General features: G+C 46.2%; 1 protein-coding gene across 1 annotated transcript in view; it reads right to left on the bottom strand.

Annotated features, from left to right (window-relative positions):
* Positions 1 to 8,372: 8,372 nt before the first annotated feature.
* Positions 8,373 to 26,316, bottom strand: part of LOC144807666 (uncharacterized) — a 218,305-nt gene continuing 200,361 nt past the window's right edge. The window contains 1 exon segment of the mRNA XM_078673299.1: positions 8,373 to 10,107. Within this exon segment, the coding sequence (XP_078529425.1) occupies positions 8,650 to 10,107 (1,458 nt within the window). The 3' untranslated portion in view covers positions 8,373 to 8,649.

Below are 26,316 nucleotides of genomic sequence, written 5' to 3'. Positions count from 1 at the left end.
CATCCGTTTGCACTTGCACTTTACGTCAGATAATGGATTATGGGCAAAGTGTAGTATTTACATGAACTGTGCTAAAGTTGTTTTAAGTGAATAAGAATTGTGATTGTTTTATTATGTGCTGTAAATATCAATGTTTTAGGCGTTATGGCATAAACCACTGACAAAAAACCTTTGCCATCAATTACCAAACCTGCAAGAATTGCTCAGTGGGTTTTGCGCTGCTAGATTTAACATGGACATCTGTGGAAGTGTGTCCCTCCTGAAAGCGCAGTAGATCATAGGGGGGGTCAAGAAATGTTTATTCAAGTATCACAGCTACAGAGACCCCATCCATCATCAAGCTAACACCAATTCCCATGGCTTAGCAACCATCCCCACATTCCAGAATATCATGACAGAGGACGTCACACCTTCTTAAAAGAAAACAACTATGAATGAAAAGGATACAAAGAACATCATAGAGAATGCAGTTACGATCTTTCAAAAACTCAACAAAGCGATTTTATAGGCAAGGAGAATACTGGGGTGCATGGCAAATGGGAAAGAGCACACTTTGAGAGACACAATCGTGCAAACGTCAGGGAATACATTGCAAGCAAAGTGGTGCTTGATTTGCGTTTAACGATTCTATCCACCAGCACCTTGACATCAATGTTCTTGTTTTTATCACCTGAACTGTCTTTGAGTATGACATCAACACGCGCTTTTGAATGCTCGTGACTTTTGGCTATGGTCAGCACTTCTTGAAGCGATGGCGTGTCTTTTTGCCACAGGGCGTGTCTCGTTTTGTCGGGGGGCATCACAAGACAAAACTGATCTCTTAAGCGCTCCTCTAAAGCTGCACCAACATTGCACGTGGAAGCCAATTTGCGCAAGGTAGTTATGTACTGTTTGACCGACTCATCCTGCCTTTGCATCCTTCTCCTGAAGTGATATCGTACAAGGACAGTACTCACTTTGGGGAGGTAGTGCAAGTCCAACTTTTTGATGCAGATCTCGCATTCATTAAGACTATCAGAAAGTTCAGGAAGGTGTTCAAAGAATTCTTTTCTCTCAGAGCCCAAACAATGCATTAACCATGAGGCTTTCCTCTCTGCACTTAAGGAAGTGCCACAGACACGTGCATAATGTGTGAAAACCTCCTTCCACGAGAGAGGAGGAACTCCTGGAGATGTCAAAAAGAAGGGAGGGGCAGTGACATTTTGCATTATGTATGTACTATGTTTTGACCTAGTTTCTACTTAAGGGTGAACTTCAGTGATCTGCTTACAGTGCGCAATATCCACAAATCTTATAAGCTGTGCGCATCAGTGAAACTGTGTGAAACTTCAACAATTAAAATTTAGTCCAATGCGCGCAATCCCAGAAACTTTATTTGCTGTGAGTAAAGGGGGTCGTTGGCAGCTTCCTCCTGCGCTCGTTTGGTGACCTAAGGTGATCCCACTGAGCAGCATTTTATTCTGGATGCAATTTTAATATCGCGCATTTTTTAGACGGGAAGGGGACACCTGAATAGCTGAAGGGCATACTTGCTGTTGCTGTACTCGCGCTTCCTGGTGCTTTAGCCTTACCTGGAAGGATCATACGCCTGATCTCAGTGACCTGTCCTACCCGCCCTGGTCCAACGCGGTAGCTAGTACCGTTGCGTGGAGGGCGTGGGAGGTAGAGTCAGGCACTTCCGGTTTGGAGGGTTAGCGCTCTAGCTGCAGGGGAGAATCCTGCATAAATTCCACATGCCCCAGCGACCACGCAGCGGACGTGCGCAGCAGGCGCGCCGCTGGCACGCCGGAGGCGCGTCAAAGGCAAGCCCGTCTGCGCCCGTCCGCGGCCGGACGGGGCTCGGAGCCAGGACCCCTGGAGGAGTTCAGGTAGGCCTTACCTACTAACAGCAGGAGTTGTTTGCTTTCCGCACTGGTACTGTGTCTAAATGTAGACACAGTATGGACCTTAATGCGAGAGACTACATTGAGAAGTGTGGGTATTCGATTAGCCACTGTGTTCATACAGGACGGACTGATAGGGAGCTTAGCTGTGCCCTAATTAATTGTAGGTCACCCAAGAAACACAGTGTGGAAATACAGGACCTTCTGATTGACAGTCAGTTGGACATTCTTTTCATAACGGAAACCTGGTTAGATGAGGATTCGGCCCCTGAAATATTGGACACTTTGCCCCCTGGATATGGGATATGAAGGTTGGATAGACCCTGCGGGAGGGGGGGAGGGATCGCGGTGATCCATAAGGACAATATTAAATGTACTATGGAGCCAGTAACCATATCCGATAGTGAAGCTGGTGCTTTTTCCATAACAGTATCGAATAACTACATAATTAAAGGTCTTCTTGTTTGTAGACCTCAGGGAGGCAGCAATCAATTTTCTGCTAGCCTCATACATAATATACTGGCCCCAGCCATGCGGTATGAGAAATTCATTCTGTTAGGGGATCTTAACCTGCATTTCGACGATGACTCCAATGCCCTGGCCCAAGAGGTTCATCAAGATTTGTTAACCCTAAAATTAGTATTAAAGTCTGAGCTACCCACTCACTGGTTAGGACATCTGCTGGACCCAATTTTCTGCAATTGGGAAGCCCTCAAAACTGATCCTCCTGTGCCGATGGTTTGGACGGACCATTTTTTGGTGCCATTCCAAATTCAGTATACCAAGGCAAACATCTCTGGGAAAGTAGGAGGCACCAATAAAAGGCAGAGAAAATGGGCGAAGTTCTCCCCAGAAAACTTCTGCACCAGCCTGGTGCAGGGTGGGCCCCCAGAAGGATTAGGCCCAGCAATTGATGGGGCTTGTAAAGTCCTGGACCAGCATATTCAGCTTGCCTTAGATACAATGGCTCCCTGGTCCAGCATGGGTTCCATGCTGCAAACTAAATCTGCAGAGTGGTGTAATGCTGGATTAAGGGAGGCTAAGACGGCATGCAAGCGTCTTGAAAGAATCTGGAGAAAGGGCTACTTGCGTATAAAACCAGCCTCAGAAGGTACCATGCCTTGATAAGGAAAATTCACTCTGCCCACTACACTGAGCGGATTGACAAGGCAGACTGTTCCGCTAAGGAACTTTTTGTGGTCTACAAAGAGCTATCCTCACTGGCCTCTATTGGGGGAACAGGAGGCGGGCTTTGCGCAATTTTGTAATCAAATAGCGGAATTCTTTTATAATAAAGTGAAGGATATTTATTCTACCTTCCCAAATGAGGCTAGGGCTTGCTCCGGTAGTGAGGAGACACCAGCGGATGGACCAGTAGAAAATGACTGCCTAAGGGTGTTCAGGGTTCCTGATGAGGATCTGCTGATTAAAGTAGCTAGAGGTGTGAAATCTGGCGCACCTAAAGATCCAGCTCCAGCTAAAATCCTAAGAGGAAATATTGAGGCATTAGCACCTTATATTAGTCACCTGTTAACATTGTCATTTGGATCTGGTAGGGTGCCGATAACCAGGAAACGAGCTGTGGTGCTTCCACTTAGGAAAAAGCCTCAGATTAATATGACCCAATTGAGCAATTTGCGGCCCATATCACTCCTTCCCTACTTTGCCAAAATAGCTGAAAAATTGGTTAATCAGCAACTTACAGCACATGTTGAAGCCCATAGGCTCCTACATCCCTCTCAGGCGGGTTTTCGTGCCTGCCACTCAACAGAGTCTGCCTTACTCTTCTCTACAGAGGCCTTGCGGAGACGTGGTTGAGGCTCAGACCGCGGCACTGATTCTCCACGATCTAAGTGCCGCGTTCGACACTGTGGCGCATCACACCTTGCTGCAGTGTCTGAGGAGGGGCGTAGTGGTAGGGAACGCATGGGACTGGCTGGACTCTTTTCTCCACGAGCGCAGCTTTCGTGTTGAGCAAGGGCCCTACAGTTCGGAGTCTTTTGACTTGAATCAAAGGGTACCTCAGGGTTCTAGTCTGAGTCCTACCCTTTTTAACCTTTATATGGCGCCTGTGGCATTAATAACTGAGCAATATGGAGTGGAAGTGGTGACGTATGCAGATGATACGCAGCTGGTTGTGGCTTAGACACAACCGGCTGAGCATGCAGCCAGCAGGTTTGCGTCCAGTCTCCAAGACTTGGCTGGATGGATGTCTGATAATTGTCTCAGATTGAACTGGGACAAAACGGAGGTGTTTATTGTGGGCAAGTCTCAGTCTGTTGGGACATCAGCATGGTGGCCTCAATCTTTGGGCCCTCTACCTGTACCCAAGGATCAAGTTAAAAATCTCGGAATCTGGATCGATTCTAAAATCTCCTTGGAGTAACACACCAGACGTGTGGCCGGATCCTGCTTTGGCATTCTTCTGAGTCTTAGAAAGACGCTTGATCTGCTCCCCATGTCAGCTAGGAGGGCCCTGGTCCACGCCTTGGTTACTTCCAGGCTGGACTATAGGAATGTCCTCTACTCGGGAGCAAATGTGAGGTGTCTTCAGAGACTACAGCATATTCAGAATGCTGCCGCCCGACTGGTGTTGATGCTACCTAAGAGATCCACCTCTAAAAAAGCTCTGGAGACTCTTCACTGGCTGCCTACTAGGGAGCGCATCCAGTTTAAAGCTCTCTGCGTCAGCCATAGGATTGCGCAGGGGAAAGGCCCTTGTTTCCTGCGCAACTTGCTCACACCGTACACTCCTACTCGGCTGCTGCGGTCGCAGGGTGCTGGTTTGATGCAGGTTCCTAAAACCAGAAGGGCCAGAATGGGAGGTAGATCCTTCCGTTTCCTGGCGGCACGCAGATAGAATACCTTACCCCTCAGGCTCCGTGTGGAGACTTCAGAGGTGGCTTTCCGGAAGGAATTAAAAACCTTTCTTTTCCCTAGGGGCTAGTTTGTGGACGGGGTCACGGAAGCTGTAAGGTGGGATGCTGGGGCCATTGACTAGCGCGGGGACACACTGGTTAGTGTAACCAGGCGCTGTATAAACTCAGAATTATTATTATTTATTATCAGTTGAACCATCAACCTGATTACTGATGGCACATATTTATACAGGGAGGAGTCCCTTTAGTCTGATGCTCAATTACATGTGTAGATGTGAGTCTGGTGGTGCCTGATAACTGAAAGGCACATATTTATTTACATACAATTTCATATATTCATGATTTATTATTCCTATTACAGCGCCTTCTACCTTGAGAAGGCCCATCCTAGACCAGTGTGTGGACAAAACACATGCCGACAAATCGAGGACAAAGGGATTGGGACATGGTCTAGGAACAACAACAACAAATCCTACATCAAACAACACGGTTAACTGATGGAGAGCTATGAGCGACCTGAAGTGTAATACTGAGAAAAAGAAACCTGGAGAATTGCTGCAAATTAAAGTAAATTGAAAAAACTAATAAAGACCTACATAACCACAGCTGTGTGACCTGGGAGCCTATTGTTTCTCAATAAAGCCCTAGTTTGTGATTATCTTACAGGGCTCACATTATCATTCGCGCTGGAAGAGATGGGAGCCAGGGGTGTCTGGTCACAGAAGCTCATTTACATACAAAGGGGGTGACAGCCTGTTCACAACGCACAGCACAACTTGTTTACGTAAATTGCTTGTACACGGAGCAGGGTAAAGTCTTGTGTCTCTTTTTTTTCATTTTCTTTAATATATCCTGCACCTCGCTCTCTTCTTCTCTTTCTCTCATTTCAATTCATCATAAATTACTCAATTTCACTATTGCTTTATCAGCATGGCACAAGTCGGGGGTAGCCACAGTTTGAAGGGGTCCCGCCACTATTATCTAGAAACAGGACTCAGTTCCACCTAGCTCCTTAGCCTGCAACTGGTAATTGTTACTTTGTGCCCCAGCACTGCAGACACAGGCCTCTGAGTGTTTGTTTGTGTGAGTGGCGCAAGAGAGGAACAGAGAACTTGACAAAATTAGCCCTTCTATTGCTTAATACATTGTAAATGTGAAACACTTTGGGGCTTAGGGGCTGGATAAAGAATAACGTCAGGAAACAAGCGCAAATTAAAAGCACATTTTATTTATTCGCTGAAAACTGTTTAAAAATTAAATTTCCAAGTTCCACATATCTGTTTAAAAATATTTACACTTTCAGTCATTTCCGAGTTTAGTTATAAACTAATAGTGGGAAAAACACATAATGTATAAAAACTGAAACGAAAAACTTATTTTTACATTATTTTATGTTTCTTTTCTTTTGTTTTTAAAACAGGCCGTTAACCTTTCACATGAAAATTATTATAAGGGCCTGACATCACTTCTTGTGACGTCACTACATGTGACGTCATTGTGATTTGATATGATAATGGGCTCCTTTACTATTTTCCTTACTTGTGCCCTGTTATTGGCATGACATGAGTCTATAGCTATTAAAAATAAACATATAAATTCACAGGTGTTCAGCCCGTTTCTCTAGTGATGTCACACATTGACATGTATTCTGCTGCTTCTTCTATTTTTAGGTGAGTACAAATAACATGCTGTTCCCCCTCCTTTAATTTCTCTCTTTTTCTCCCCCTTTCTTTGTCTCTCGCGCTCTCTTTATCTCTCCCCCTCTCAATCTCCCACACACTCCTGTTAGTTTTAGCTTCGTGAATGTCACTGCCACTTCTGGCATTCATACGACAAATCCTTCAGAACATTTGAGGACAAGGTGCAATCAAGTGTGGAAGACGAGTTGCTGGGAGTGCAACTGATTGTCCTGGCACATATATGCATTTGATGTGGGATTTCGCTATTTCACCACATTGTTCAACTAGAGTCTGCTGCTTACAATCGTTCATTTATGGTAAAAAGTAGAGTTTGGCAAGGCACAAAATGAATAGGGAGAGCCAAGTCAGAGAGGAGCCACGGGTCACAGTTAGTTATAAGGCCCAAGGTACGAGCTGATCCAACAACCGATAACAGTGTGTAAAAGATGAGCAAATGTTACTTAAAAACAAGGTATATGCTCTTTTATATCTAAAAATAGGTTATTTCTTAAACACCTGTGCTTCGCTTTAGTTCATTACATATACTGCAGTGGCATTTGTTAATAGTAATATATACATTTTACCAATGAAGCTTCCCTCTCCAGAGCCCTGACAACAACATGCCTACTTTGGGTGTGTTGGGTTTATAGGTTTTATCACTAATCCTACAAGTTAGCTGAAAATATCGTTGTTAGTCCCAGTATTGTTCAGTGTTGTATTTACAGGAAGTGTGATCTGATAAGTGACTAAAGCTGTTCCCACATTCATTGCACTTGAATGGTTTTTCTTCTGTGTGAGTTCACTGATGATACCTTAATGCTGAAGAGAAGCGAAAACTACTGCAACATTCATTACAATAATAGGGTTTTTCCCCCGTGTGTGTTCACTGTCGACTCAGAAGTTGTGATAATCAACTAAAGCACTTTGCACATTCACTGCACTTGAATGGTTTTTCTCCTGTGTGAGTTCGCAGATGACACCTTATTGCTGAAGAGCTGCGAAAACTACTGTCAGATTCGCTACAATGATAGGGTTTTTTACCCGTGTGTGTTCGCTGACGACTTTGTAGGTCTGATAAATGACTAAAGCACTTTGCACATTCAGTACACTTGAATTTGGTTTTCCCCTGTGTGTGTTCGATTATGTGTTTGAAGTTGTGATAACTGACTAAAGCACTTTGTACATTCACTGCACTTGAATGGTGTTTTACCTGTGTGTATTCGCTGATGTGTTTGGAGATTTGATTAGCGACTAAAGCACTTTGCACATTCACTGCCCTTGAATGGCTTTTCCCCTGTGTGTCTACGCTGGTGTCTTTGAAGGCTTGATAACTGACGGATGTATGTCACTACAATGCATACTTTTACAACGCATACCTTTACAACGCATTTTTTAAAACGCAAGATCCATTACAATGCATCCCATTACATCGCATGCCATTATAACGCATCTTTAAAAACGACCTTTACAACGCATTCCACTACAACGCATACTACCTTTACAACGCATACCATTACATTGCATGTATGGTAAGTATTGGATAGTGTAGGGGTAAAATTTACTATTCTAACTCCAGTGGGGTGCAACAGTAGGGTAAGTGTTGGATAGTGTAGGGGGTAAAAATTACTATTCTAACTCCAGGGGGTGCAACAGTAGGGTAAGTGTTGGATAGTGTAGGGATAAAAATTACTATTCTAACTCCAGGGGGTGCAACAGTAGGGTAAGTGTTGGATAGTGTAAGAGTACTATGTGTATGAGTTGTAATGGTATGCGTTGTAATGGCATTAGTTGTAGTGGTATGCGTCATAGTGACATGCGTTGTAATGGTTGCGTTGTAATGTCATGCGTTGTAATGGATGTTGCGTTGTAAAAGTTTTGTTGTAAAGGTAGTACGTTGTAAAAGTTGCGTTGTAAGTGTAAGTGTTGTTTCCCTAACTGACTAAAGCTCTTCACACATTCACTGCGCTTGAATGGTTTTCCCCCCCTGTGTTCGCTGATGACTTTGTAGGCATGATAAATGACTAAAGCACTTTGCACATTCAGAGAAAAAAGAAAAACCAAAGGTGGTGAGGGACGGAGCGTTGACAATACAAACACTCACCCCCAGTCAACTGAAACAATGGATTTAGGCCCAGATCTCTGTACTGGGGTGAATGTATGACATTGTTCTGCATTCTGTCCATCACCTGTTGTTTTTGCTTTGCACATTCAGTGCACTTGAATTTGGTTTTCCCCTGTGTGTGTTCGATTATGTGTTTGAAGTTGTGATAACTGACTAAAGCACTTTGTACATTCACGGCACTTGAATGGCGTTTCCCCTGTGTGTCTACGCTGGTGTCTTTGAAGGCTTGATAACTGACTAAAGCTCTTCACACATTTATTGCAATGGTATGGCTTTTCCCCCGTGTGTGTTCGCTGATGTCTTTGTAGGTCTGATAATCGACTAAAGCTCTTCCCACATTCATTGCACTTGAATGGTTTTTCTCCTGTGTGAGTTTGCTGATGATTCCTTAATGCTGAAGAGTAACGAAAACTACTGTCACATTCACTACAATCATAGGGCTTTTTCCCCGTGTGTGTTCGCTGATGACTTTTTAGGTCTGATAACTGACTAAAGCACTTTGCACATTCACTGCACTTGAATGGCTTTTCCCCTGTGTGTCTACGCTGGTGTCTTTAAAGGCTTGAAAACTGGGTAAAGCTGTTCACACATTCATTGCAATGGTATGACTTTTCCCCTGTGTGTGTTCGCTGATGTCTTTGTAGGTCTAATAATTGACTAAAGCTCTTCCCACATTCATTGCACTTGAATGGTTTTTCTCCTGTGTGAGTTCGCTGAAGATTCCTTAATGCTGAAGAGTCACGAAAACTACTGTCACATTCGCTACAATGATGGGGTTTTGCCCCCGTGTGTGTTCGCTGATGTCTTCGAAGGCTTGATAACTCACTAAAGCACTTTGCACATTCAGTGCACTTGAATGGTTTTTCCCCCGTGTGTGTTCGCTGATGGCTTTGAAGGGTTGATAACTCACTAAAGCACTTTGTACATTCAGTGCACTTGAATGGTTTTTCCCCCGTGTGTGTTCGCTGATGGCTTTTAAGCACTGATAATTGGCTAAAGCTCTTCACACATTCACTGCACTTGAATGGCTTTTCCCCTGTGTGTGTTCGCTGGTGTCTTTGTAGGTTTGATAAGTTACTAAAGTTCTTTACACATTCACTGCACTTGAATGGGTTTTCTCCTGTGTGAGTTCGCTGATGTCTTTGAAGGTTTGATAAGTTACTAAAGTTCTTTACACATTCACTGCACTTGAATGGTTTTTCCCCTGTGTGTGTTCGTTGATGTCTTTGAAGGATCCATAACTCACTGAAGTACTTTGCACATTCACTGCACTTGAATGGCTTTTCCCCTGTGTGTGTTCGCTGGTGTCTTTGTAGGTTTGATAAGTGACTAAAGCTCTTTGCACATTCACTGCACTTGAATGGCTTTTCTCCTGTGTGAGTTTGCTGATGACTTTGAAGGTTTGATAACTGACTAAAGCTCTTTGCACATTCACTGCACTTGAATGGCTTTTCTCCTGTATGTGTTCGCTGGTGTCTTTGTAGTTTTGGTAATCTACTAAAGCTCTTGACACATTCACTGCACTTGAATGGTTTTTCGCCTGTGTACATGTGCTGATGAATCTTGAGTAGTGATGACAAACTAAAGCTCTCGCTGCATGTGTATGATTCTTCTTTCTTGGTTAGTGTCTGTGGGTCGGGTATATATTTGTCTACATCCCTTGACTGTATTTCTTGATGGGCCAACATGGCTGAAAAAGCACTTGTGTTTTTCTCACACACTTTATATGTGTGCGGTATTTTACACATTTGATTTCTGTTTTAACAATAAAATACAATAGCCACCAAACATTTGCCACACTTCTAATATGTAGAAGGTGTCTTTTTAGGCGATTGGGCCTTTAGATTGGATTATGGCTATGCACGCTTGCGGGTAAATCTGTATCTTCCGTTTGGCCGGTGCAAATTGAGACAGTCTGTTGTATTGTAGATGCAAGAACTCCTCTTTCTTTTACCCGTCAGTTGTCTGGCTCCGCTCTGTTGTGCTTTTCTCTGACTGTTGTGAGTTACCCAGAAAGAGTTTGCAATTCACCTAGAGTACTAAATGATGGCTTGTCATTATATTAGAAAAAAAAAGAGCACTGCGGTAATCACATCATACCGATCCCATGATCAAAGGTGGTGTTGGACACCTGTTTATACAGGAGGCGATTTGTTATTGTTGTTGCCTTAATTTTCCTAAGTTCATTTCTTCGTCTTGTGGCGTGGAGGTGTACAGTTCGGCCTCTTACAATCACTGAACTGCCCTTGATGCTTCATCCGAGATCTGTCAGTTTGTGTGCAGGTTCCCCTGTCGCCGACTGCGCTGATGTTTTCCTGAATATTGTAGCTCATTATTTCTGCTATTATTGAAGATTTACAGCATTAGCTTCTTTATTGATGGTCATTTCATACATCCAAGGATGGTTTTCTGTTGGATGTAAAGATATTTAGCATTACTAAATTGAAACATAATGGAATCAGAATTCACAATGTTTAACTGGTTGTAAAAGAAATTTCGGAGGAGATTTACCAAATCTCCACACAGCAGCGCAGCCCCCCCCCCCAGCGCAAGGCTACGCTGCGCTTCGTTGCGCGACAGGAAGGGAGAAGGAGAGGACCATATTTTCAAATATATGGCTCTCTCCTTCCCTTTCCCTTGCGCTGGCACTGATTACAACAGCCCTGCACCATGCACACACCTTAGCACCAGAGCACTAGATTGTGTGTGTGTGTGTGTGTGAGTCCAGCATAGATTTTGTACAGGAAGAACACCCTTCCTGTACAAAATACGATCCCTAGACACGAGGGAAAGCTTTTCCCATTTTGTATACGTGTTGCACATTGCAGCACGCATGCAAAGTTAGAAAAGGAAGGAGAAATAAAAGCATTTCTCCTTCCTTGCACCTAGTTTAAAAGAGTGCACTTTTCTCATGCTAACCTCAATCTACTGTATTTGGTAAATTGGGTTTAGCGTGAGATACCTTGGGTGGTTGCACGGGAACGGCCATGCACCACCCTTGGCAGGCCCCATGGCGCAAAGTAATGTAACTCAGTACTATGCGCTGCTTCACATTAATTTTACATTATTTGCTTGAAAGGAAATTAGGAAAAAGGGATTTTGTGCTGTTTTGTGCCACTTTTGTGATAACAATACGGCACAAAATGTTAGTAAATCTCCCCCTTCTTCTTTACCGCCTTTGAAACTTAGCAAGGAATATTTCATCATACACAGATATTTAACAAAAAAATCTGTTGATAGGGTAACATCTTATTAATGTCTGAAAAGGAGGTGACTTACTAGTGTTTACAGAGTAACTTAGCAAAGTAAGGGCGCTCACGGAGCTCCCAAGTGCTTAGCGGTATAGCTTAAGATAGACGCATATGGTCAAGATTTCATTTAAACAGCAATGGATTTTAGAAAAAGAGATAGATCAGGCTGGGCTGCAAAATGTCCAGTAACTCTTTATGAAGTATACAAAGAAAGTAACTCCATTCACACACTTCTTCTCGTTCCTTTCCGATTCACTTAAGATCATCTCAAATACCAACTGTCTTTACCTCGCTGTTCATAAGCCACCTTGGACACTTTCAACAGCTCCCTTGGTTCAAGCATATCTGGTTTCTTCTAACCTGGCAGTTTGGAACATTATTGTGAGTTGAGGGGGGTTTCCTATCGCCATAACATCTGTCCATCTCCCTGAAACTAGTGCAGCCTACAGCACCCGGTTCTGGCCCCGAAAGATAACTTTCAAAAGCAAGCCTTTAGTACTTCCTAAAGTAGATAAAGTTCTGTAAGATGCAGCTCCTTCTGGGGCTTTTGTGTAAAACAGAACGAGGGGTTCACTGTTAGGCCCATCCTGTACATTATATGCGCAGGTAAGGCAAACAAACGTTGATTCATATAATATAATATTCAACGATATTAGTCATTTAGTACTTATAGAGAATCCATCACAACCAATAATTTACCTGACATATCCCCGCAGCAGATGTGTGCATATTACTCTTTTTTTCCCCCTTTTCCACCATTACATGGCATTTGGCATGATGTTGTCCGTTTGGGGCCCAGGATGCCACTTTGTGACCGGATGGGCATTTGGAAGAGCGGGAAGAGGTGTCTGTTATCCACAGGTGATGCAGCATTTCTACCGTTCCATATTTCTCATATTCAAGTTTACCTAATTTCCTGTCCTTCTGCCCCTCTACTGCCTTCTGGCTGCGCACTCACTTTGTGGGGTTCATCAGAAGTCAGATAACGGCCTGATAGTCACAAGGCCATGGATCTCACTTCTTCTACAACACTTATTGCAGACATAGGGCCCGATTCACAGAATGAACTTAAGACTAAATCCTAAACTTACTACTATTTGGTATTCACGGAATGCACTTACTAATTTCGGGATTCACAGAGTGAACTTACTACTTTCGGGATTCACAGAATGAACTTACTAATTTCGGTATTCACAGAATAGATTTAAGACTACTAACTTTACGTCCGCACTCGGGCCGGAAATTCCGGCCCGGAGGCGGAGGAGCTTCAGCTTGGGGGCGGGGCTTGCGGCCCAGAGGCGGAGCTTCCGGCCCGGAGGTGGACATTTCAGCCATGGCTAAATCTCCACATCCGAGCCGGAAGCTCCGCCTCCAAGCGACAAGCTCCACCTCCGGGCCGCAAGCCCTGCCTCTGGGCCACAAGCGCCACCTCCAAGCCAGAAGCTCCGCCTCCAGGCCGGAATTCCCAGCCCGAGTGCAGACGTAAAGTTAGTAGTCTTAAATCTATTCTGTGAATACCGAAAGCAGTAAGTTCACTCTGTGAATCCCAAAAGTAGTAAGTGTATTCTGTGAATACCGAAAGTAGTAAGTGTATTCTGTGAATACCAAATAGTAGTAAGTTTAGGATTTAGTCTTAAGTTCATTCTGTGAATCGGGCCCATAGAGCCTAGTTAGGAATTTGTTCAACAGATTATTGCCTAAAAACTAGGGATGGGTGAAGAATTCCGCTCTGCCGGCAGAACTCGAAAAGTTTTGCCCTCTCCGTTCCAAAAAACTCCACAAAGTGATGCAGAACAGAGTTTTTTTTCTCAAGCTGTTCGCCAACGGATAGATGACGAGCACTTGTGAGAAAATATAACGCGCTAGACCTCCTCCTGGTGAGATTTATCATTGCGGGAGGTCGCGGCAGGTCGCGACCACTCGAGTGTAGAAATCTGCCATTCTCGTTCATGAAGCTGCCACTCGACTAGAATGTCAATTTGAGCGGCAGAAAGCAGCAGCGCCCTCTGGCATGACGCGTAGTGCAGTTCGTGCTGATTTTACAGTGCGGGACAAAATCCTGGCCCAAAAAATCAGTGAGAGCAGCGCAACTTAACAAACTCTGCCACTCGCGTAAGTCCGCGGAGTGCGGCGGAGTTTCCCTGGCACTTCGTGGAGTTCAGCGGAGTAATACTCTGCGAACTACACCAAGGCCTAATCAAAACGTGACAGATATCCTGTCTGCTTCATTATAATTGCCACAGGATGTAATGCATTTTTAATGGGGTGGGCAGGATACCTGTCACATTTGTGATGGAATAAACCATCCGCTGAAATCTAAATCAGGCCTTTGGTGTACATTGTGTCCAGTGTGGCTAGCTGGACTTGAAGGATCTTGTGGTTTGTGGGTCTCTGACTGCTTGTAGGTTACTACCAGGCAGAAATGATGTCAGCTGCGCCTTGTGCAGATCTTCCTTTCTAGGCAGGACTTCTGTCAGCTGCGCCTTGTGCGGATCTTCCTTCCAGGCAGGACTTCTGTCAGCTGTGCCCTGTGCAGATCTTCCTTCCAGACAGGACTTCTGTCAGCAGCACCATGTGCAGATTTTTTATTTCCCTGTATTACACAAGCATGTACTTTTGGGATGTATCTGGCACCCCTGCCGCCACACTGGAATGGTCAATGACTTCTGTCAGCTGTGCCTTGTGCGGATCTTTCCTCCAGGCGGGACTTCTGCAAGCTGTGCCCTGTGCAGATCTTCCTTCCAGACAGGACTTCTGTCAGCAGCGCCTTGTGCAGACCTTCCTTCCGGGCATGGCTTGTGTCGCTTGCACTTTGTGTTGATGTTCCTACCAGGCAGGACTTCTGTCAACTGTGCCTTGTGCGGATCTTCTATCCAGGCGGGACTTCTGTCAGCTGTGCCCTGTGCAGATCTTCCTTCCAGACAGGACTTCTGTCAGCAGCACCATGTGCAGATTTTTTATTTCCCTGTATTACACAAGCATGTACTTTTGGGATGTATCTGGCACCCCTGCCGCCACACTGGAATGGTCAATCAATCAATCACTGCATTTATATAGCGCACTACTCACCCGGAGGGTCTCAAGGCGCTAGGGGAGGGGGGGTCCGCTACTGCTCGAACAGCCAGGTCTTGAGCTGCTTCCTGAAGGCGAGGTGGTCCTGGGTCAGGCGGAGGTGAGTCGGGAGGGAGTTCCAAGTCTTGGCGGCCAGGTGGGAGAAGGACCTTCCCCCTCTGGTGGCTCTTCGAAAGCGGGGGACGGCGGCGAGGGCGCAATGGTGGATTGTTATGACTTTTGTTTTATGTGTTGCTAGCGTTGGACACCATTTATTTTCTTCACCAGGGAGCGTGTAAAGGGCGCAGGGGTTGCTGGACCCTAATTAGGTTTATATTTTGCCCTCACATTATCTTTTAAACTTGCTAATATTGTGATGAGTAGTACTTTCGTTTCGTACATGCCTCTCTGACACCCCCCCCGGAGGTTGTGCTATAAAGACAGATCTACGGCGCGCCAAAGTGGCGCCTAAGACAAGCTCGTCTAAGCCCGTACAGGCTTAGACTGTGCTCAGCGCCGGTCCTCCTGTTGGTTTCACCCCCCAACCGACTGTTCGTATCCGCTATGTACAGGATGAGCTGCTCACTTTCTAACCTTTAGGTAACCCTTGTTTAGGCCCTACTTTGATTCTGAATGATACTATCGGCAAGAATAGTTGCCCAGATTGAAAGCTCACTCTGAGCACCTCTAGGATTGTCGCACTTAGCTCTCCTACACCGCATGTCTTCAGGTTACCCACTCCTCAGAGAGAAATCAGAGGCATGTTTATTAATGCATGGTCTCTAACAGAGAGTGCATCCTATTTTGCGGACTTTCTAGAAGTTTGTGCACTGGATTTTGCTTTCATCACTGAGACCTGAGCATATGCTTCATCCCACCCAGATCTAATTGTTGTGCAATTTCAGGCATGATCATTTAGGGAAAGGGGTGGTGGGTTAACAATCATTTACAGGGACAACCTCAATGCCTCCTTTGAGACATTACCGGCCGCATCTGATTATGAAGCACTTGCATATAAAATTCCTCTTTCTAATCCTTACTCCTTCAATGGGGTACTTATTTACCGACCCCCAGACCCTAGGACAGCCTTCTCAAATAGTAACAATCAGCTCTAGGACATTAAATCCAATTCCCTTGATTTCACTCTACCCTGTGACTTCAATTTCCATCTTGAAAATTCAGCGGATAAAGATAATATCGATCTCTCAGACCCTGGGGCAAGTCTCGGTCTCACCCCGTTAGTGACGGCTCCGACACACTCAGCCGGCCACTCAGATGGTATTTTCTCAGACAATCCCTCTCTTCAAGTCACTTCTGCATGTCCACTTCTCTGGTTAGACCATCGTGCAGTTATGCTTCAACTGAATTTGGAAACGGATGTTCTCACTGTTCATCCTCAGCCGCTGTGGTCCTTATGCCGCTCCTGGCATAAAATGACCCCTGAACTAATGATGGCACAGGTCAATCAATCTATGCTTGAGAATACTGCAGATTTAGATGCAGCCACGGATGATTATCAGCAGTGGATTGACTCCAGTCTCCATTCGCTTGCTCCATTTAAAAATCAGAAAAACAAACAATTTTTTCCCCTCGAACCTTGGTTTGACGAGAACCTTAGAGCTCACAAACAAGCCTGCAGAAGGCTAGAAAGAAAACTAATATCAAAAATACTCGAATGAGAGAAAGTTGAAAATGGAAGATAGCAGGCAGGAGGGATAGAGCGGCCAGAACCCCCAGTCCGGACTTGAAAGGACAAGAAGTAAGTGCTACTTCAAGCGCCATTCCAGACCCCAGAATAAGATAACCACCACACAAGAGAGGGTAACAAAGAAGAAGCAAATAAGCTCTTCAACGAATACGACGACACCAAAAACCCGTCCCACTACAAACAATATCAGCCCTGAGGAAGACCTTGAGACAAAACAAGGTGCTGGTCCCACAGCTGCAAGGTCAAAACGCGTTGGTACAACAAAGTGGTCTAGAAAGAATTACTTCAAGACAAGTTGAACTCTATTCATGTGCTTGAATTGAAATAGGACAAAACTCCCCTAGTGTAAATAATTTTAGAAATTTCTTTCAGACCACCGTAAAAGGACCATAAGCCAGGACAGGTGGACAGGACGAACATTGTACATAGTCCTGACACAAGGGGGCCGATTCCGATACGGAAAAAAATGCTCCGTATAGCCGTACGGAGCGTTTTTCACGTACAAATCGTACACCTTCAACGTCCCTGTTCGAATGAGGAAGTACAATTCGTACCAGGGGCTGGACTCCGTACGAATCGTACAGAGACCGTACGACTCGAATCCCTGTATGATTTTCCCGCGGACGCGACATCCATATGCTTCGTGGCTGGTATTCCCGACCCGGCAAGTACGAATCATGTCGGGTATGCACCGTACGACTCTTTTTTATGGGAGCCGAAAACATCCGTAAAGGCAGAGTTCGCCTCGAAACAGGTACAGAACGCCCCCCACCCCCTGGGTCTGGTACGTACACTCCATGATCGCAGGGGTACGATGCGTACCCCTGCGATCATGCGGTGTACGCACCGTACCCCGCGATCTTGGGGTGTACGCACCGTACCCCATGTTCACTGGGTGTACGGTACGTACACCCTGCGATCGCGGGGTGCGGTGCGTACACCGCATGATCGCAGGGGTACGAAGCGTACCCATGCGATCTTGGGGTGTACGCACCGTACGGTGCATGTGTGATTGTGCGCTTTTCCGTACGAATCTTACCTCCCTGACGTGGACCGTACGAATCGCGTCCTGGTAGCCCGGTCCGGATCGTACTCGCCGGGTCGTACGGGATGTGTACTATTCGTATGGAGATGGCTCCGGATACGCTTCATAAGGGCAGTTTTTTTCCAGGATCGGAATCGCCCCCAAGGTGTCAAATTGTTTTCTTTTTATATGAAATATTGCAAATGTGATAATCGAAAAAAGTTTTCAAAAATTCAAAACACAAGTTTTTGCTGTATATGTGTAATTAGTTTTTTGTAACATATTTGTCATGTTGTGTATATAAATGTCATGTTTTCTTCCTCTTTTTCAAATATTTTGTGTTGTATATAATGGTGAAGAAATACTAAACAGGGATAAAAATAGAGAAAATATGATCAAATGAAATAAATACAGGGTCAATAAAAGGGACCTCTGCTAATAAAGTAATGGTTTGTTATTTATGGTGTTTGAGGCACCTTGTTTTTTTGATATTAGTTTCTAGATTCCAGCCTCATTCTTCCTTAAAGGAATCACTCCCCTTGTTTAGTTAAACATTAGAAAGAAAACGGCACATCCACTATGATCCCTGTGATAAAATCCCATACAAGCACGCCATTCAGGCCTACCATGATATAATTTTTAAAGCAAAATCCAGTTACTGTGTCGTCAAAATTAAATCTTCTTTAAACATCCCCAAAGAACTCTTTGCGACGGTGGTAAAACCGAGCAAGCTTCCTGACCTAAAAACATTACAGCCAACCAATCCTTCTGCAATTTGTTAGCAACTTTTTTTCAAGATATGGTCAAAGCTACCTATAATACCTGTTCGCACAAGCATCCTCCCTGTGGTATAACCAATGAGAAGGACACAGGCATTGAACTGGTACTGATGGCTACCACCCCCTCAGACCTCGCAGAACAACAGTAAACAGGCCAGCCAAGGAATTGGGATCAGGGAGTGTCTGGTACTGGCAGATACCACCTCCCGACTCGATCAGTACAACAGAAAACACGCCCCCCCCGCCCTATGACACGGGTAGCTCGTCCTTCAGCAGGAGATACGTTTCTGCTATCTTTTAATCTTCTATCAGAAGATCAAGTTCAATCATTATTTAGCCAAATTATATGTAGCTCTCCCTTGGATCCCGGCCCTCCCGGAATTCTTCATTTACCGCCTGAGGCCATCTCCAGGCTCCTTGGGGACATCCTCAACAGGATGTTCACGTCTGGTTATTTTCCTATGGAATAGAGAATGGCCTCCGTTCTACCTCTCCTAAAAAACGTAGTCAGTAGCGATAGAAATAATTACAGGCCTATCTTGCGTCTTCCCTTCCCTGCAAAGGTTGTGGAGAAGGCTGCGAACTCTGAGCTTTCAAATTTTATTAATAATAATTCACTTCTGGATGCCACCCAATTTGACTTTAGAAGCCAACAGATGGGCTATCTCTGATTACTGCCTCAGTAGAGATACGGCAAACCCTTGACACAGGTGGAAATGCTGCCCTGATCTTGTCGAACTCTCTGCAGCTTTCAACAGTTAACCAAAGCCTTCTTATTGACTGTCTCTTCACTTTAGGGGTCAGGGGCAAGGCCCTCAAGCTCGTTAAATCTTTCCTTTCAGATATAGAGCAATTTGTTGATGTCAGTGGCTTCAAGTCGCCCTTTTTCTGTTGACCGTGTGTGATTCTGCAGGGCTCTGCCCTTAGTTCGACCCTTTTTAACTTAAACATAACCCCTTTGGCTAACCTTCTAAAATCTTTTGGCTTTGCAATGGTATCCTCTGCTGATGACACCCACATTTTGGGGTCTGTGGCCAGCAACCCTGATGGCACTGCACCTCCATGAGTGTATGCTACAAGTCCGTAGTTGGATGTAAAAAAACGGTCTAAAACTGAGCTCGGGTAAAATCAAGGTTCTGCTTTTTAGGCAGGAACTCATTGTTCTGGGCCCCACCTGGTGGCTGCAGGAGTTGGGGTGCTGCCTACCTCGATTACCTGAGTCAAAAATCTTCGTGTATACTTTGAGAACAAACTCTTTTGAAGGACACCGACATTTTGTCACTTCCTCCCATTTTTTCATATTCCGAATCTTCAAGAAAATCTTTACCTTTATCCCTTTTGACTTACGGAAATCTCAGAACTTATTCTTGCTAAAATAGATTATTATAGCGGATGAATTCACCAACATTTAGAAAAGTTTCTAAAATAAAGTTCAGGTCGTCCAAAATGCAGCCACTCTGCTGCTTATGGCAATAACCAAACGCCAATGAGTTTCTCATGTTCTTCCTTTACTTCACTGGCTTCCTATAAACAAGCATTTACAATGCAATAGGTCTTGCAATGACATTGTTTATAGCTATTGGCATTGTTAATATTATTATTTATTTCCCTTTGTGAAGCATTAATCAAGTATTGGCATTGTAAAAGACAATGTCTTTTACGCCCTGTTGACCCCCACAAAGCTCATCAGATTGTGCCCATCATAAAAAGGAATATCTGACAATCGCATCTTAAACATTTTGCAACAATTCTATAGTTTCTCCACGGTTCTAAATTAAATTGTAAAATAAAATGTATATTCTCATAATATTAGCACATTGAATGCATTCAAATAAGATGTTATTCTTATACTTAGCCCAATGGCTAGGCGAGCCCTAAAAAGCAGGGTGACCTCGGTGAAGTGGGGCTGTGTTCCGCTTCTTGTCCGAGGGAGGAGGTGGGAAGCCTGCTTAGAATGTGAGGAGGGCTCGTGCTGCTTCAAGTACAGCAGCTGTGATCAGACGTGTGTGTACCAGCGCGTCACATGACAGCAGCTGTGATCAGAGGTGTGTGTACCAGCGCGTCACATGACAGCAACTGTGATCGGACGTGTGTATACCAGCGAGAGACATGACAGCAGCTGTGATCAGAGGTGTGTGTACCAGCGCGTGACATGACAGCAGCTGTGATCAGAGGTGTGTGTACCAGCGCATGACATGACAGCAGCGGTGATCAGACGTGTGTGTACCAGCGCGTGACATGACAGCAGCTGTGATCGTACGTGTCTGTACCAGTGCATTACATGACAGCAGCTGTGATCAGAGGTGTGTGTACCAGCGCGTGACATGAAGGCAGCTGTGATCAGACGTGTGTGTACCAGCGTGTGACATGACAGCAGCTGTGATCGGACATGTGTGTACCAGCCGGTGACACGACAGCAGCTGTGATCAGAGGTGTGTGCACCAGCGTGTCACATGACAGCAGCTGTGATCAGGGGTGTGTGTACCAGCGCGTGACATGACAGCAGCTGTGATCAGAGGTGTGTGTACCAGTGCATCACATGACAGCAGCTGTGATCAGAGGTGTGTGTACCAGCGCGTGACATGACAGCAGCTGTGATCAGACGTGTGTGTACCAGCGCGTGACATGACAGCAGCTGTGATCAGAGGTGTGTGTACCAGCGCGTGGCATGACAGCAGCTGTGATCAGAGGTGTGTGTACCAGTGCATGACATGACAGCAGCTGTGATCAGATGTGTGTGTACCAGCGCGTGACATGACAGCAGCTGTGATCGGACGTGTGTGTACCAGCGCATGACATGACAGCAGCTGTGATCAGAGGTGTGTGTACCAGCGCGTGACATGAAGGCAGCTGTGATCAGACGTGTGTGTACCAGCGTGTGACATGACAGCAGCTGTGATCGGACGTGTGTGTACCAGCCGGTGACACGACAGCAGCTGTGATCAGAGGTGTGTGCACCAGCGTGTCACATGACAGCAGCTGTGATCAGGGGGGTGTGTACCAGCGTGTGACATGACAGCAGCTGTGATCAGAGGTGTGTGTACCAGTGCATCACATGACAGCAGCTGTGATCAGAGGTGTGTGTACCAGCGCGTGACATGACAGCAGCTGTGATCAGACGTGTGTGTACCAGCGCGTGACATGACAGCAGCTGTGATCAGAGGTGTGTGTACCAGCGCGTGGCATGACAGCAGCTGTGATCAGAGGTGTGTGTACCAGTGCATGACATGACAGCAGCTGTGATCAGACGTGTGTGTACCAGCGCGTGACATGACAGCAGCTGTGATTGGAGGTCTGTGTACCAGCGCATGACATGACAGCAGCTGTGATCAGAGGTGTGTGTACCAGCGCGTCACATGACAGCAGCTGTGATCAGAGGTGTGTGTACCAGCACTTCACATGACAGCAGCTGTGATCAGAGGTGTATGTACCAGCGCGTGACATGACAGCAGCTGTGATCAGAGGTGTGTGTACCAGCGCGTGACATGACAGCAGCTGTAATCAGAGGTGTGTGTACCAGCGCGTGACATGACAGCAGCTGTAATCAGAGGTGTGTGTACCAGCGCCTGACATGACAGCAGCTGTGATCAGAGGTGTGTGTACCAGCGCGTGACATGACAGCAGCTATGATCAGAGGTGTGTGTACCAGAGCGTCACATGACAGCAGCTCTGATCAGAGGTGTGTATACCAGCGCGTCACATGACAGCAGCTGTGATCAGAGATGTGTTTACCAGCGCCTGACATGACAGCAGCTGTGATCAGAGGTGTGTGTACCAGTGCGTGACATGACAGCAGCTGTGATCAGAGGTGTGTGTACCAGCGCGTGACATGACAGCAGCTGTGATCGGAGGTCTGTGTACCAGCGCATGACATGACAGCAGCTGTGATCAGAGGTGTGTGTACCAGCGCGTGACATGACAGCAGCTGTGATCAGAGGTGTGTGTACCAGCCCGTGACATGACAGCAGCTGTGATCAGACGTGTGTGTACCAGCGCGTGACATGACAGCAGCTGTGATCGGACGTGTGTGTACCAGCGCGTGACATGACAGCAGCTGTGATCGGACGTGTGTGTACCAGCCCGTGACATGACAGCAGCTGTGATCAGAGGTGTGTGTACCAGCGTGTCACATGACAGCAGCTGTGATCAGAGGTGTGTTTACCAGCGCCTGACATGACAGCAGCTGTGATCAGAGGTGTGTGTACCAGTGCGTGACATGACAGCAGCTGTGATCAGAGGTGTGTGTACCAGCGCGTGACATGACAGCAGCTGTGATCGGACGTGTGTGTACCAACGCATGACATGACAGCAGCTGTGATCAGAGGTGTGTGTACCAGCGCGTGACATGACAGCAGCTGTGATCAGAGGTGTGTGTACCAGCGCGTGACATGACAGCAGCTGTGATCAGACGTGTGTGTACCAGCGCGTGACATGACAGCAGCTGTGATCAGAGGTGTGTGTACCAGCGCCTGACATGACAGCAGCTGTGATCAGAGGTGTGTGTACCAGTGCGTGACATGACAGCAGCTATGATCAGAGGTGTGTGTACCAGAGCGTCACATGACAGGAGCTGTGATCAGAGGTGTGTGTACCAGCGCGTCACATGACAGCAGCTGTGATCAGAGTTGTGTTTACCAGCGCCTGACATGACAGCAGCTGTGATCAAAGGTGTGTGTACCAGTGCGTAACATGACAGCAGCTGTGATCAGAGGTGTGTGTACCAGCACGTGACATGACAGCAGCTGTGATCAGACGTGTGTGTACCAGCGCGTGACATGACAGCAGCTGTGATCAGACGTGTGTGTACCAGCGCCTGACATGACAGCAGCTGTGATCAGAGGTGTGTGTACCAGCGTGTGACATGACAGCAGCTATGATCATAGGTGTGTGTACCAGAGCGCCACATGACAGTAGCTGTGATCAGAGGTGTGTGTACCAGCGCATCACATGACAGCAGCTGTGATCAGAGGTGTGTGTACCAGCGCCTGACATGACAGCAGCTGTGATCAGACGTGTGTGTACCAGCGCATGACATGACAGCAGCTGTGATCAGATGTGTGTGTACCAGCACCTGACATGACAGCAGCTGTGATGAGAGGTGTGTGTACCAGCGCGTGACATGAAAGCAGCTATGATCAGAGGTGTGTGTACCAGCGCGTCACATGACAGCAGCTGTGATCAGAGTTGTGTTTATCTGCGCCTGACATGACAGCAGCTGTGATCAGAGGTGTGTGTACCAGTGCGTGACATGACAGCAGCTGTGATCAGAGGTGTGTGTACCAGCACGTGACATGACAGCAGCTGTGATCAGACGTGTGTGTACCAGCGCGTGACATGACAGCAGCTGTGATCAGACGTGTGTGTACCAGCGCCTGACATGACAGCAGCTGTGATCAGAGGTGTGTGTACCAGCGTGTGACATATCAGCAGCTATGATCATAGGTGTGTGTACCAGAGCGCCACATGACAGTAGCTGTGATCAGAGGTGTGTGTACCAGCGCATCACATGACAGCAGCTGTGATCAGAGGTGTGTTTACCAGTGCCTGACATGACAGGAGGTGTGATCATAGGTGTGTGTACCAGAGCGCCACATGACAGCAGCTGTGATCAGAGGTGTGTGTACCAGCGCGTGACATGACAGCAGCTATGATCAGAGGTGTGTGTACCAGAGCGTCACATGACAGCAGCTGTGATCAGAGGTGTGTGTACCAGCGCGTCACATGACAGCAGCTGTGATCAGAGGTGTGTTTACCAGCGCCTGACATGACAGCAGCTGTGATCAGAGGTGTGTGTACCAGTGCGTGACATGACAGCAGCTGTGATCAGAGGTGTGTGTACCAGCGCGTGACATGACAGCAGCTGTGATCAGAGGTGTGTGTACCAGCGCGTGACATGACAGCAGCTATGATCAGAGGTGTGTGTACCAGAGCGTCACATGACAGCAGCTGTGATCAGAGGTGTGTGTACCAGTGCGTGACATGACAGCAGCTGTGATCAGAGGTGTGTTTACCAGCGCGTGACATGACAGCAGCCTTCCTCCGAACTACGGAGCTGTTGAACAGCAGGAACTTAAAGGGTGATGTTAGGTTACATGGGCATCTGATCCTTGCCCTCGATGCTGATCCTACCAACACATTTCACGGCCTCTGCGACAGGCTCTTAAATAACTATGTCGAATTAACTTTTTTTTAAATGTTTGACGATTATAAAGTTGAAAATAGGCAATACTACGTGGTCTTTGGCCTTTTTTTGTTGCAGTTTTAATTAGCGCAAACTACGCCCGAAGATATCAGAGCACTTTACATTAGCACCAGTTGTGCTACAGACGAACACAATCATATTTAGGCATGGAGTGATTTGCGCAAAATCACTGCCTAAGCATAAGCCTCCTGCCAGACTCGAACCCGGTTCACTCAGCTTCAAAGTCGGAGGGGCGTGGAAATCCCACACATCAGTGTGCCCTGCTCCACTTCGTCCAGAAATGACACTTCGTATTATCGCTCTCTTGGGCTGTGTTATGGTTCCTCCGAGACTTGGATTTATTTTGAGCAATGGTGCGGTTTTCAAGAGTGTGCTTCCCGCCATGTGTACTTGCATGGCGCTCTAGGCGGAAACATGACATTCTTTGAGCGGCGGGAGGGGGGGAGAGCCCTCATTGTCTGCCTTTAGACAGTTGGCTTGTTGGTTGTTCATGATTTTAATCAAAAGAAGACTAGCTCATAATTAAGAAAATAAATAAAGAGACTCATGTATGTTTTGTCATGGAGTGAGAACACCTGGTGAGTGTGTTCAGAAAGCCCTCACCCACCAACCTAGTTGGTGGCATGCTTCATCATCGGGCCCCACCCAGTGACACCTAGCGTGTCCCGGGTGTGCTTCGACGCCTGATTACAGCGGAGCAGGTATTTTGCTGAGTGTGCAGTGAAGGGTGTTATGAAAGTGAAATTTTAAAACGGCTAGGCGGGGGTCCCAGTACCCGAGGGTAAATTAGACTTTAATACCTGGGCCTCCGTCAGCGGTTAAAAATAAGGCTGTTGGATGTTAGAGGCGAGTTACGACCTCCCACATCCTATGGGTCAACATGTTTCAGCCAGTGCCTTATATCTATGCTGGCTTTCTTCAGGACCTTAAAAATGTGAGTGCAATTAAACTAGTGGGTGTGTGGTACAGACTATGTGTCTACACGCCCTAAGGTGTTTATCTATGTGTGAGAGGGGGGGATTCCCTTCTCAAGAACACCTGTACATGTAACATAAATAGACAGAGACAAAACATACAGGGAAAAAGAGAGTCACTCGGTTGTATGTTATTAGACATATCCGATTGCCGTCACTAGAGCGGTTGGGGTGTAGGCTATAGGAGGCTAGGGTGTAATGGTATACCACCAATACCATTACACCCTAGCCTCCTATAGCCTACACCCCAACCGCTCTAGTGACGGCAATCGGATATGTCTAATAACATACAACCGAGTGACTCTCTTTTTCCCTGTATGTTTTGTCTCTGTCTATTTATGTTACATGTACAGGTGTTCTTGAGAAGGGAATCCCCCCCTCTCACACATAGATAAACACCTTAGGGCGTGTAGACACATAGTCTGTACCACACACCCACTAGTTTAATTGCACTCACATTTTTAAGGTCCTGAAGAAAGCCAGCATAGATAGAAGGCACTGGCTGAAACATGTTGACCCATAGGATGTGGGAGGTCCGATTGCCGTCACTAGAGCGGTTGGGGTGTAGGCTATAGGAGGCTAGGGTGTAATGGTATACCACCAATACCATTACACCCTAGCCTCCTATAGCCTACACCCCAACCGCTCTAGTGACGGCAATCGGATATGTCTAATAACATACAACCGAGTGACTCTCTTTTTCCCTGTATGTTTTGTCTCTGTCTATTTATGTTACATGTACAGGTGTTCTTGAGAAGGGAATC

Source organism: Lissotriton helveticus, chromosome 1_2 (assembly GCF_964261635.1).
Source record: "Lissotriton helveticus chromosome 1_2, aLisHel1.1, whole genome shotgun sequence".
In the NCBI taxonomy this organism is placed as follows: Eukaryota; Metazoa; Chordata; class Amphibia; order Caudata; family Salamandridae; genus Lissotriton; species Lissotriton helveticus.
The sequence above is the reverse complement of the archived record's forward strand: the minus strand, read 5'-3'. Positions and strand labels throughout refer to the sequence as shown.